The sequence below is a fragment of the Panulirus ornatus genome, chromosome 6 (assembly GCF_036320965.1).
Source record: "Panulirus ornatus isolate Po-2019 chromosome 6, ASM3632096v1, whole genome shotgun sequence".
Taxonomy (NCBI): Eukaryota; Metazoa; Arthropoda; class Malacostraca; order Decapoda; family Palinuridae; genus Panulirus; species Panulirus ornatus.
Genome location: NC_092229.1, coordinates 15,820,394 through 15,834,029, shown reverse-complemented (window position 1 = coordinate 15,834,029; position 13,636 = coordinate 15,820,394). Strand labels below are relative to the sequence as shown.

The 13,636-nt window shown below is 40.4% G+C and overlaps 1 protein-coding gene across 10 annotated transcripts in view; it reads right to left on the bottom strand.

Annotated features, from left to right (window-relative positions):
• The window catches only part of LOC139749089 (uncharacterized), a 364,613-nt gene that overhangs the window by 274,185 nt on the left and 76,792 nt on the right, over positions 1 to 13,636 (bottom strand). For all 10 annotated transcript variants that reach the window (XR_011712885.1, XM_071662627.1, XM_071662634.1 and 7 more), the window contains 3 exons: positions 12,772 to 12,914; positions 7,424 to 7,573; positions 7,172 to 7,317 (listed from right to left, as the gene is read on the bottom strand). Coding sequence is in view for 9 of the 10 variants with exons in the window: in XM_071662627.1 (XP_071518728.1) it covers positions 7,172 to 7,317; positions 7,424 to 7,573; positions 12,772 to 12,914 (439 nt within the window). In the remaining variant the exon portion in view is untranslated. The remainder of the gene's footprint in view (positions 1 to 7,171; positions 7,318 to 7,423; positions 7,574 to 12,771; positions 12,915 to 13,636) is intronic.

The window sequence follows — 13,636 nt, the reverse complement described above, 5'->3', positions numbered from 1 at the left end:
TCGTTTTTTTTTTAATTTTCCAAAAGAAGGAACAGAGGGGGCCAGGTGAGGATATTCCAAAAAAGGCCCAGTCCTCTGTTCTTAACGCTACCTCGCTAACACGGGAAATGGCGAATAGTTTAAAAGAAAAAGATATATATATAGCGAAAAAGCAAAATAAATAAATATTTTTTTTTTTTTTTTTTTTTTACCTCGTCGCTGTCTCCCGCGGTTGCGAGGTAGCGCAAGGAAACAGACGAAAGAAATGGCCCAACCCCCCCCATACACATGTACATACACACGTCCACACACGCAAATATACATACCTACACAGCTTTCCATGGTTTACCCCGGACGCTTCACATGCCTTGATTCAATCCACTGACAGCACGTCAACCCCGGTATACCACATCGCTCCAATTCACTCTATTCCTTGCCCTCCTTTCACCCTCCTGCATGTTCAGGCCCCGATCACACAAAATCCTTTTCACTCCATCTTTCCACCTCCAATTTGGTCTCCCTCTTCTCCTCGTTCCCTCCACCTCCGACACATATATCCTCTTGGTCAATCTTTCCTCACTCATTCTCTCCATGTGCCCAAACCATTTCAAAACACCCTCTTCTGCTCTCTCAACCACGCTCTTTTTATTTCCACACATCTCTCTTACCCTTACGTTACTTACTCGATCAAACCACCTCACACCACACATTGTCCTCAAACATCTCATTTCCAGCACATCCATCCTCCTGCGCACAACTCTATCCATAGCCCACGCCTCGCAACCATACAACATTGTTGGAACCACTATTCCTTCAAACATACCCATTTTTGCTTTCCGAGATAATGTTCTCGACTTCCACACATTTTTCAAGGCTCCCAAAATTTTCGCCCCCTCCCCCACCCTATGATCCACTTCCGCTTCCATGGTTCCATCTGCTGCCAGATCCACTCCCAGATATCTAAAACACTTCACTTCCTCCAGTTTTTCTCCATTCAAACTCACCTCCCAATTGACTTGACCCTCAACCCTACTGTACCTAATAACCTTGCTCTTATTCACATTTACTCTTAACTTTCTTCTTCCACACACTTTACCAAACTCCGTCACCAGCTTCTGCAGTTTCTCACATGAATCAGCCACCAGCGCTGTATCGTCAGCGAACAACAACTGACTCACTTCCCAAATAAATATATAATATGTATATATACATATAGCGCTACCTTGCTAACGCTACGAGTGTGTGTATGTGCCTGTATATACATAAAAAAGGACGTATAGTTTTTCATCTATTTCCTGGCGCTATCTCTCAAACACAGGAAATGGCGATCAATTATAATGATAATGATGATAATAGTATGAGAAAAGTAAAGCAAATGATGTCATCCATCTACTTTCAAAAAACTTCCAATAGCCCATGCCTCGCAACCATACAACAGTGTTGTAACTACTATTCCTTCAAACATACCCCAACCATACAAAATTATTATAACTACTATTCCTTCAAACATACCCATTTTGGCTTTCTGAGAGAACATTCTCTTCTTCCAAACATTCTTCATCATTTCCAGAACCTTCACCCCCTCCCCCACCTTGTGACACTTCAGCTTCCATGGTTCCATACACTGTTAAGTCCACTCCCAGATGTCTAAAACACTTCACTTCAAGTTTTTCTCCATTCAAACTTACATCCCAATTTACCTATCCATCAACCCTACTGACCCTTGCTCTTATTCACATTAAGTCTCAACTTTCTCCTTTCACACCCCTTCCAAACTCAAGTCACCAACTTCTACAGTTTCTCAATCAAATCAGCCAACAGAGCTGTATCATTGGCAAACAACAACTGGCACACTTTTCAGGCCCTTTCATCAACAACAGACTGCTTGCTCGTCCCTCTCTCCAAAACTCTTGCATTTACTTCCCTAATCAGCCCATCCATACACAAACGAAACAACCATGGAGACAGCACACTCCTGCTGCAAACCGACATTTACTAGGAACCAATCACTCTCCTTCTTCCTACTCATTCACATGCCTTACATCCATGGTAAATACTTTTCACTGCTTCTAACAACTTACCTCCCACACCATATACTCTTAAAACATTCCACAAAGCATCTCAACCAACCCTATCACATGCCTTCTATAGATCCATAAATGCTACATACAAATACATGTCTTATTATTTCTCACACACACTCTTCAAAGCAAACACCTGATCCACACATCCCCAACCACTTCTCAAACCATACTACTCTTCCCCAATCTGATGCTCTGTACATGCCTTCACCCTCTCAATCAATACCCTCCTGTATAATTTCCCATGAAAACTCAACTTATGCCTCTGTAGTTTCAACACTCACCTGTATCCCCTTTGCCTTTGTACAATGGCCCTATGCATGCATTCCACCAATCCTCAGGCACTTCACCTTGTTCCATACATACACTGAATATCCCTATCAACAGATCAACAACACAGTCACCCCCTTTACTTTTATAAATTCTAATGCGATACCATCCAAACCCCCCGCCTTGCCCGAATTTATCTTCTGCAAAGCTTTCGCTACCTCTTCTCTTTTAGCCAACCCATTCTCCTTGGCCCTCACTTCGCACACCACCCTAACCAAAGCACTGTATATTTGCCACTCTACCATCAAAACACATTCAACAAACCTTCAAAATACTCACTCCTCCTCACTTCATCACTACCTGTTATTACTTCCCTGTTTGCCCCCTTTACCGATGTTCCCATTTGTTCTTGTCTTATGCACGTTATTTAACTCCTTCCAAAACATCTTTTTATTCTCCCTAAAGTTGAATGATTCTCTCTCACCCCAACTCTCATTTGCCCTCTTTTTCAACCCTTGCATCTTTCTCTTGACCTCCTGCTGCTTTCAGTGATGTATCTCTCAGTTATTTGCACTCCTTCCTAGCAAGTATCGTCCAAACGCCTCTGTTTTCTCTTTCACTAACATTACTTCTTCATCTCACCACTCACTACCCTTTCTATTCTGTAAGTGTACATGTCTTTCTCCATCTCTGTTTCCTTGTGATACTTCACTAACGAGGGAAACGGTGATCAAGTTTGAAAAAAAGTTAAGTGTAGGTAGTAGTAGGCAGGCATCCCATAACCAGGGAGGTATATCATCAGTACTAACCACCTGGGTATCAGGAGGGTTAGTGACACAAGCATAGTAACCCAACACCTCAAAGGTTATTCAGTCGCACTCCTCTAGCCCAGGCAGCTGTCTATTCTTTCTGCATCAACAACATGTAGACTACAGGCATTCTGTCCACAAAACATGCAATCTCTTCTTGTCGTAATTACTGGTTGCCAACACTTAAATCACAGAGATCATTCTTTTAAACTAGATTTTCCAGCCATTACCCCTAGGAACTCACCCGGAACTTTTGGAAAAATGTTAGGAGTACTTGACAATAGTATTAGGTAGGAACATCTAAGGTGAAGATTTGTATGGGTTTTCAGAAAAGAAGAGTGAATGTTGGGGTGAAGAGGGTGGTGAGAGTAAGTGAGCTTGGGAAGGAGACTTGTGTGAGGAAGTACCAGGAGAGACTGAGTACAGAATGGAAAAAGGTGAGAACAATGGAAGTAAGGGGAGTGGGGGAGGAATGGGATGTATTTAGGAAATCAGTGATGGATTGCACAAAAGATGCTTGTGGCATGAGAAGAGTGGGAGGTGGGTTGATTAGAAAGGGTAGTGAGTGGTGGGATGAAGAAGTAAGATTATTAGTGAAAGAGAAGAGAGAGGCATTTGGACGATTTTTGCAGGGAAAAAATGCAATTGAGTGGGAGATGTATAAAAGAAAGAGACAGGAGGTCAAGAGAATGGTGCAAGAGGTGAAAAACAGGGCAAAGAGTTGGGGTGAGAGTATCATTAAATTTTAGGGAGAATAAAAACATGTTCTGGAAGGAGGTAAATAAAGTGCGTAAGACAAGGGAGCAAATGGGAACTTCAGTGAAGGGCGCTAATGGGGAGGTGATAACAAGTAGTGGTGACGTGAGAAGGAGATGGAGTGAGTATTTTGAAGGTTTGTTGAATGTTTGATGATAGAGTGGCAGTTATAGGGTGTTTTGGTCGAGGTGGTGTGCAAAGTGAGAGGGTTAGGGAAAATGATTTGGTAAACAGAGAAGAGGTAGTAAAAGCTTTGCGGAAGATGAAAGCCGGCAAGGCAGCAGGTTTGGATGGTATTGCAGTGGAATCTATTAAAAAAGGAGGTGACTGTATTATTGACTGGTTGGTAAGGTTATTCAATGTATGTATGACTCATGGTGAGGTGCCTGTGGATTGGCAGAATGCGTGCATAGTGCCATTGTACAAAGGCAAAGGGGATAAGAGTGAGTGCTCAAATTACAGAGGTATAAGTTTGTTGAGTATTCCTGGGAAATTACATGGGAGGGTATTGATTGAGAGGGTGAAGGTATGTACAGAGCATCAGATTGGGGAAGAGCAGTGTGTTTTCAGAAGTGGGAGAGGATGTGTGGATCAGGTGTTTGCTTTGAAGAATGTATGTGAGAAATACTTAGAAAAGCAAATGGATTTGTATGTAGCATTTATGGATCTGGAGAAGGCATATGATAAGAGTTCATAGAGATGCTCTGTGGAAGGTATTAAGAATATATGGTGTGGGAGGCAAGTTGTCAGAAGCAGTGAAAAGTTTTTATCAAGGATGTAAGGCATGTGTACGTGTAGGAAGAGAGGAAAGTGATTGGTTCTCAGTGAATGTAGGCTTGCGGCAGGGGTGTGTGATGTCTCCATGGTTGTTTAATTTGTTTATGGATGGGGTTGTTAGGGAGGTAAATGCAAGAGTTTTGGAAAGAGGGGAAAGTATGAGGTCTGTTGGGGATGAGAGAGCTTGGGAAGTGAGTCAGTTGTTGTTCGCTGATCATACAGCGCTGGTGGCTGATTCATGTGAGAAACTGCAGAAGCTGGTGACTGAGTTTGGTAAAGTGTGTGAAAGAAGAAAGTTAAGAGTAAATGTGAATAAGAGCAAGGTTATTAGGTACAGTAGGGTTGAGGGTCAAGTCAATTGGGAACCATGGAAGCGGAAGTGGATCATAGGGTGGGGGAGGGCGCGAAAATCCTGGGAGCCTTGAAGAATGTGTGGAAGTCGAGAACATTATCTCGGAAAGCAAAAATGGGTATGTTTGAAGGAATAGTGGTTCCAACAATGTTGTATGGTTGCGAGGCATGGACTATGGATGGAGTTGTGCACAGGAGGGTGGATGTGCTGGAAATGAGATGTTTGAGGACAATGTGTGGTGTGAGGTGGTTTGATCGAGTAAGTAACGTAAGGGTAAGAGAGATGTGTGGAAATAAAAAGAGCGTGGTTGAGAGAGCAGAAGAGGGTGTTTTGAAATGGTTTGGGCACATGGAGAGAATGAGTGAGGAAAGATTGACCAAGAGGATATATGTGTCGGAGGTGGAGGGAACGAGGAGAAGTGGGAGACCAAATTGGAGGTGGAAAGACGGAGTGAAAAAGATTTTGAGTGATCGGGGCCTGAACATGCAGGAGGGTGAAAGGAGGGCAAGGAATAGAGTGAATTGGATCGATGTGGTATACCGGGGTTGACGTGCTGTCAGTGGATTGAATCGGGGCATGTGAAGGGTCTGGGGTAAACCATGGAAAGCTGTGTAGGTATGTATATTTGCGTGTGTGGACGTATGTATATACATGTGTATGGGGGTGGGGTGGGCCATTTCTTTCGTCTGTTTCCTTGCGCTACCTCGCAAACGCGGGAGACAGCGGAAAAAAAAAAAAATCTAGGCTGGAGCATTAGGTAGTAACATTCTATCTATCTATATCTCTGATACCTATGGCCTATTAAAGGTGAGGCACTAAAGATAAAGAAGCAGCACTAGAGTTCACTGGTTATGGAGACTTCTGCAGTGGGAGTTCCAGCTAGGATCAAAATCAGAGATGTAGATAGATAATAGATAGTTACAGAGCATTACAGATGACAACTAGAGAATAGATGCTAACCAATGAGGCCCTTCCTTCCCTGTTCCTGGAGCTATCTCACTAATGTGGGAAATGGCAATCAAAAGAAAAGAAAAAAGAAATAGGCAGACTATTAATAATGCTCTGCATTTCCTTATAAAGAAAGGAATTCAAGAGTCATATCCTGAAGCTGAAGGCAGGAGCATACTCTCAATGGTCCTATTCAAGTCCTGCAGCAAAGTGATAAAATCTACTATGTATAACAACAATGGCTAGCTATGAAAAGTCATTAAGGTCATCTATTCTAAGGGAAATTTCTGACTGAGTCAAAACTAACTTTACACATGCATGAATATCTCAATCTTACTAATATCTGTATCCTCCTCTGTTTTTTGCAAGTTGAAACTTATGGTACTCACTAGGCAGTTTGCTTAAAATATTTTTACTTTTCCTTCTCAAGAAATTTCAAGTTTATCAAAATACTTTTAACAAAATAAAATTTCCAATCAATAATAACCCAAGTAACCTACAGGGTCATACCTGACAAACTGTCTCTCAACCACTTTCCAAATATTTAATCTATTGATGTAACATCCACAATCTTCATCCTCTCAACTGTATTATATAGGTTATCCTTTTTGAATTTTAATATTTTGCCTGAAAATTTTTTTAGTTATCCTTCTCGAACATTTTACCTGAAAAATCAACTTGCACAAACAACAATTAAATCACCCATCTAACAAAGCTCTCAGGATACCACCAGATAAACTCACTTCCATTACTTCTCTACATTCTATTTTTACATTAAGATCATTCCAAAATTTCTAATTCCAATTCAAGCCATAAATTCTCCATTCATACTGCTATTCTTCCTTATTTTTTATACTTTCATAATCCTCCTCCACGACATAAGAAGGTAATTTACCATTCCACCTGTCTCCAATCTGTTTTAGCTAATAAATAAATAGCTTTCAATTATTTTTGCAACTGATTTCACTATTCTTACAACGAAGAGATGACTGACTACAGAGAAGAGTAATGTATCACATGACAAATTGATGTCAGCAAGGAACGACACATGCAGAGAGGTTTCAATATATCCCATTAATTGGTATATTATAACATACACAAATAAACTAATTGAAAAACACCTACTTTCTTTCCTCACTTCAAGTGATACAGTAACTTCAATAAATTCACGGAAAAAATGGAAAATAAATGTTACTCACGTTCTCTAAGCAACTCCGTTTCATGTTCATATTTGGCATATTCAATCTGTTCCTCTAGTTTCCTCTTTTCATCCTGGAGTTCCCTTTCCAAAGAATCCTTCTTCTTATCAAAAAGTTCGTAGAGCTGCTTCCACTTCAAACCGTATCTATACAAAGAAAAAATCAAATATGAAAAAGCATTTTCCTAGTTGTACATGCATAAATATCACACAAAAATCAGACATGCAAAGAGAAAGAGCAAACTTTACTTACATAAATTCAAAGGACCCAGGTTCAGCAAAACGAGGTCCCAGTTGTCGCTCTTTCATATACTCTGGATTACGCTTGTTTACATTCATCTCACTCATGCCTTCATTGTCATCTACGAGAGCCATCTGCTCCACAATAACTGGACGGGGAGACCTGTAATAAGATACCTAAATTAAATATCAGGTAACATGTTTTAGATACCTATTCCCTCTACATATAAAATATCTTCCAATCATCAGAGGCAACACAGCACACACACATATTCCTTCAATAGAATCCTACAAAATAACTCTCCTCTCCATTCATCCACCAATCACAGTATAAAAGTATTTCTTTACAACTTTTATAACATACTTTATAACTTTTACAACAAGTTTGTTGCTGCTTAATTTCATTGTATGTATAGACTCTCATTGTCCCATCACTACATCTTTCATAAAAATGTTCACAATGTACATCAACTATCTGGTTTAAAAACTTAAAAGCCTATTATCATATAAAACTTCATCCTTCAAGGTGAACAAATTCTATGAAGAACTTGCTATTCATTTCGTTGTCAATTTGCAAGAAAACTATTCTAAAATCTTCCAGCTGACAAGTCTTTCACCTGTCCCTATGTGCAACTCTAGAGACAACTTGGGGATGGTATCAACTCCTATGTCCTTGTCACAAATAGAATCCTTTAGCTTAATTCCAGCTACATAATAATCATATTGAGGCCTTATTCTTTATCCAATCCTTCAAGTTTTTACATTTCCTTGGGTGAAACTTCATTAACCAGGCATCTGACCATCAATGGAGTACGTCAAATTCCCATTATAAGGTGATGCAATCCTCAATGCTTTTGGCTTCCCAAAAGACCTTTGTATATGCAGAAATATTCAGGTAGGAGTCCACACCTTCAGGCATTTACAATGATCAAGAACTGAAATGAGCCCCATATGATCTAACTTATAAACTCTCCCAGGATAACTTTTAAACTTAATCTGCATGCCTTCTGCTGCAATGTTGATTCACTTCCCCCTTTTCCATGAGTATTACTTTGGCTTTTCCTACCAAGAGTTGGCTGCTTGTGAGCCCAAACCACTAAGCACACCACAAAATACTCAATTAGCTGCTTCATGTTATGATTAATGTGCAGCCAATGGCAACTCACAAGTAGACTGTTTTGATAAATGTTCCTTTCAATACACCTCGAAGCTTTGGAACTCTCTAACTTTTCATGTTTCTCCCAAGAACTACATCCTAGTGCATTTTAAAAGGTTCTCCACTTCCTCCAAAATCCATAAATGCTTTTCTTTCACTCATCTTTTTCCCTTTCATAATCCTTTCTACATTTCAAATAAAGTCCAGCCTCGACATGGGCTTTTATCTGTTACTGGAGACACTAACACATAAAAAGGAGGAGACTCCATCGGTCATGTCAACCTATTTGGAGAAGGATCCCAGCATGTGTCCAAAATTTCCTTCCACTTACATAATCTTCCATCCATCGAAGTTTCCCCTTTCCTTCTACTTAGTAATCCACTTTTCTAATCAACCTTCCAAACAGTATATTGCCAATGAGAGGAAGGGCTTTGACAGTTGTAGTGCCAACCCATCCTACTACCTTTCCTTCTCTGTTAAATCCTCCTCTTTTTCTGTTCACTATACCAACATTTATATTATCTCTAGTAACCTCTTCTCAGTTCAACATCTGTCTAGTATCTCAATTAATATCATACATCTCTCTGAAACACAGTCGTCTTATAATGTCCTTACTAATCCATTCCTCATATCTAACTTTAATCATTCTATACTTACGATTCCAGTTCAAAGGTGATGTTCATGTTTGCTCTAACATCAACACACCTGTTGCATGCTTAAAGGAGTTAGAGTCCATAAACTTTGATCTTATGTGGCTCGAGGTTTAACTCCCAACAAACACTTTTACTCTGTTTCACCTATTGCACTCGTAATTCTACAAGTCTTATAACTTTCTTCAAATACACAAACTCCTGCCAATATTCTGGATCAGTTTTACACCTCTACTCCATCCCATTGTAACCATACAATCTTGCCCCTAACTGGTTTGATCACACCCTCATAAATGTATCCATTTTAATGGCACCTCCCCCTTCAGTGGGAGACAGCGAGAAAGTATAATATTTTTTTTTTCTATTATACTTTGTTTTTTATTATACTTCCGCAAGGCAAGATCCAATACTGATATTCTTTCATATCTTACTAATATTTAGTCATCATGCCTGAAAGATTTTGGGGAGTCTTGTGTAGTTGCCCTAAGCATATCCATTTTGCATTGCAGCATTCAGGGTCTCATCTCTAAGCTCACCTCATTTAGCTTCCCTCCCTCACTTCATATATAGCTTCCTCTTCAGTCAATGCAAATAACACCAGTGTTAGGGAGTATAATACAAGTTTTGGAGAGGGGCGAGAATGCCGTCCGATGGGGATGAGAGGGCATGGGAAGCAAGTTGTTGTTCGCCAGTGATACAGCTCTAATGGCTGATTTGATTGAGAAACTGCAAAGTTAGTGTCTGAGTTTGGAAAAGTGTGTGAAAGGAGAAAGTTGAGAGTACATGAGAATAAGAGCAAGGTTATCTAATACTTCAGCAGGGTGGAGGATTAATTGGGATGTAAGTTTGAATATATCGGTGTGGGAGACAAGTTGTTAGAAGCAGTGAAAAGTTTTTATCGAGGATGTAAGGCATGTGTACGTGTAGGAAGAGAGGAAAGTGATTGGTTCTCAGTGAATGTAGGTTTGCGGCAGGGGTGTGTGATGTCTCCATGGTTGTTTAATTTGTTTATGGATGGGGTTGTTAGGGAGGGGAATGCAAGAGTTTTGGAAAGAGGGGCAAGTATGAAGTCTGTTGGGGATGAGAGAGCTTGGGAAGTGAGTCAGTTGTTGTTCGCTGATCATACAGCGCTGGTGGCTGATTCATGTGAGAAACTGCAGAAGCTGGTGTGTGAAAGAAGACAGTTAAGAGTAAATGTGAATAAGAGCAAGGTTATTAAGTACAATAGGGTTGAGGGTCAAGTCAATTGGGAGGTAAGTTTGAATTGAGGAAAAACTGGAGGAAGTAAAGTGTTTTAGATATCTGGGAGTGGATCTGGCAGCGGATGGAACCATGGAAGCGGAAGTGGATCATAGGGTGGGGGAGGGGGCGAAAATCCTGGGAGCCTTGAAGAATGTGTGGAAGTCGAGAACATTATCTCGGAAAGCAAAAATGGCTATGTTTGAAGGAATAGTGGTTCTAACAATGTTGTATGGTTGCGAGGCGTGGGCTATGGATAGAGTTGTGCGCAGGAGGATGGATGTGCTGGAAATGAGATGTTTGAGGACAGTGTGGTGTGAGGTGGTTTGATCGAGTAAGTAACGTAAGGGTAAGAGAGATGTGTGGAAATAAAAAGAGCGTGGTTGAGAGAGCAGAAGAGGGCGTTTTGAAATGGTTTGGGCACATGGAGAGAATGAGTGAGGAAAGATTGACGAAGAGGATATATGTGTCGGAGGTGGAGGGAACAAGGAGAAGTGGGAGACCAAATTGGAGGTGGAAAGATGGAGTGAAAAAGATTTTGTGTGATCGGGGCCTGAACATGCAGGGGGGTGAAAGGAGGGCAAGGAATAGAGTGAATTGGAGCGATGTGGTATACCGGGGTTGACGTGCTGTCAGTGGATTGAATCAGGGCATGTGAAGCGTCTGGGGTAAACCATGGAAAGCTGTGTAGGTATGTATATTTGTGTGCGTGGACGTATGTATATACATGTGTATGGGGGTGGGTTGGGCCATTTCTTTTGTCTGTTTACTTGCGCTACCTCGCAAACGCGGGAGACAACGGAAAAAAAAAAAAAAAAGTTTGAATGGAGAAAAATTGGAGGAAGTGAAGTGTTTCAGATATCTGGGAGTAGACTTAGCAGCAAATGGAACCATGGAAGTGGAAGCAAGTCAAAGGGTGGGGAAGGGGGGAAAGGTTCTGGGAGCAATGAAGAAAGTGCGGAAGGTGAAAACATTGTCTCATAGCAAAAATGGTTATGTCAGAAGGAATAGTAGTTCCAACAATGTTATATGGTTGCATGGCATGGGCTATAGAAGGGTTGTACAGAGGAGGGTGTATGTGTTGGAAATTAAATGTTTAAGAACAGTATGTGGTGTGAGGTGGTTTGATCGGGTAAGTAATGAAAGGGTAAGAGAGATGTGTGGAAATAAAAACACAGCGGTTGAGAGAGCAGAAGAGGGTGTTTTGCATTGGTTTGGGCATATGGAGAGAATGAGTGGGGAAAGATTGACAAAGAGGATATATGTCAGAGGTGGAGGGAACAAGGAGAAGTGAGAGACCAAATTGGAGGTGGAAAGATGGAGTGAAAACAATTTTGAACGATTGGGTCCTGAGCATACAGGAAAGTGAGATACGTACAAGGAATAGAGTGGATTGCAACAATGAGGTATACCGGGATCGACGTGCTGTCAATGGACTGAACCAGGGTATGTGAAATGTCTGGGGTAAACCATGGAAAGGTCTGTGGAGCCTGGATAAGGATAAGGCATTGTGGTTTTGGTGCATTACACATGACAGCTAGAGACGGAATGTGAACAAATGTTTCCTTCCACAAGAAAATGACGTGATAATTTCTCAAGTGCACTTTCGTGTAATGATCACATCATCAGGGGAGACACAAGAATGAGATATAGAACAATTAGTTGATACATAGGTTGAACCTTTCTAATCCAGAGCTCTGTGGTCTGGTAATTGCTGTGGTCTGGCACATTTTGAATCTGTTGCCATCAGTTTGTGGATCTGCCACCAAGGTGGTACTCTTAGCAGCACTAAGGTGTCAAAATCTGTTTACACTACAACTGAGCTAATTTACAGTTGTTAATTTCTTATATTCAGTTTTTTGCTGGAAATGAAAGCTAGAAAGGTTTAAGTTTAAAATAGGCTGATGAAATAGGCATTAAACAGGTCTTCAAAAGATGCTAAAAAAGATGCAGGTACTTTTATAGTACAAGAGTGGTGGAGCAATGGAATAAAATGACCAAGGACATGGTAAATGCAGAAAGCACACATGAATTTACTAAGTTTTATGATAAAACAGTGAAGTGACAGAGCCCCAAGAGTTTAAATCTCCCTACCTTTACAGCACAAATAAGTTATTAGTAACATGCCAACATACAGAGGGCACATTTAAAAGGAGAAAAAAAAAGGAAATATGTAACAACCAAGGCATAAAAAAAACTTTCATAGCTCTACAATAAAATGCAAGAAAAAGTTTATTTACTTAAAGTGGTAGAAGCTTCACAATTACAATCACTTAAGCCTTAATGGAATTAAAATAAAGATTCTAAATAACTTACGAAACCATGAAGAAGCATCCTTCATTGCACTTTTTGAGGGCCAATGTCGCAGATGGTTTCTTGCAAAACTCAACAACACCTTCACCAGTGGCACGCCCACGCTCATCAGTAATAACAATAGCTTTTTCTATTTCTCCAAACACCTGCAAAAAAAAGTAAAATAAAACTTTGCCAGTTTAACAAAATAAGTGACCTGTGTGGGTTTAACATCTCTTAATCCAATAATGACCACATGGCACAGGACATAACATGCTCTACTGAAGACAATCTCGAGAAATTTTTTTCATAGTCTTACTTTCCTTGCAACAGCAGGGAGGTAATGCCACGAACAGACCCACAATGTCTTCATTTCCACACATCCACTTTGAGCTGCCCCATTTAATGCAGAGAAACCAAAATTACTTGTAAGGGAAAAGAATGAAAAAATTAACCAGGGATCCTCACTCTTCACTCAACACCTTCTCCTCTCTAGACAGATATCTAACCAAGTAAGATGAATCCTTAAATCAGATAGATTCACACCTCTATTTCAATGCCACCAAGTAATCTTGGGTGGTTGTCTAGGTGGTAATATGCAGTAATTTCTCACCACAAGTCAGTCATCCTCTATCCATTTCAACAGCAACACATATCCATGACTTTTCTTGATAGGAAACAGTATTGTAGGAAAAAGATATTTTTTGGCCTGATTTAGAAGACCAAGCAAATGATGATCCTGAATTACTAGATGATGAAGACCTACCTCTGAATCATGTGGAGGGTGATCTTACGGGTATTAACAATTCTAGCAATGAGAGTTGTCCAAGACCTAGCAGGGTCTCTATTTCCTCTCTCTTCTTTCAAACTTGTTCTTGGAGAATTGTGA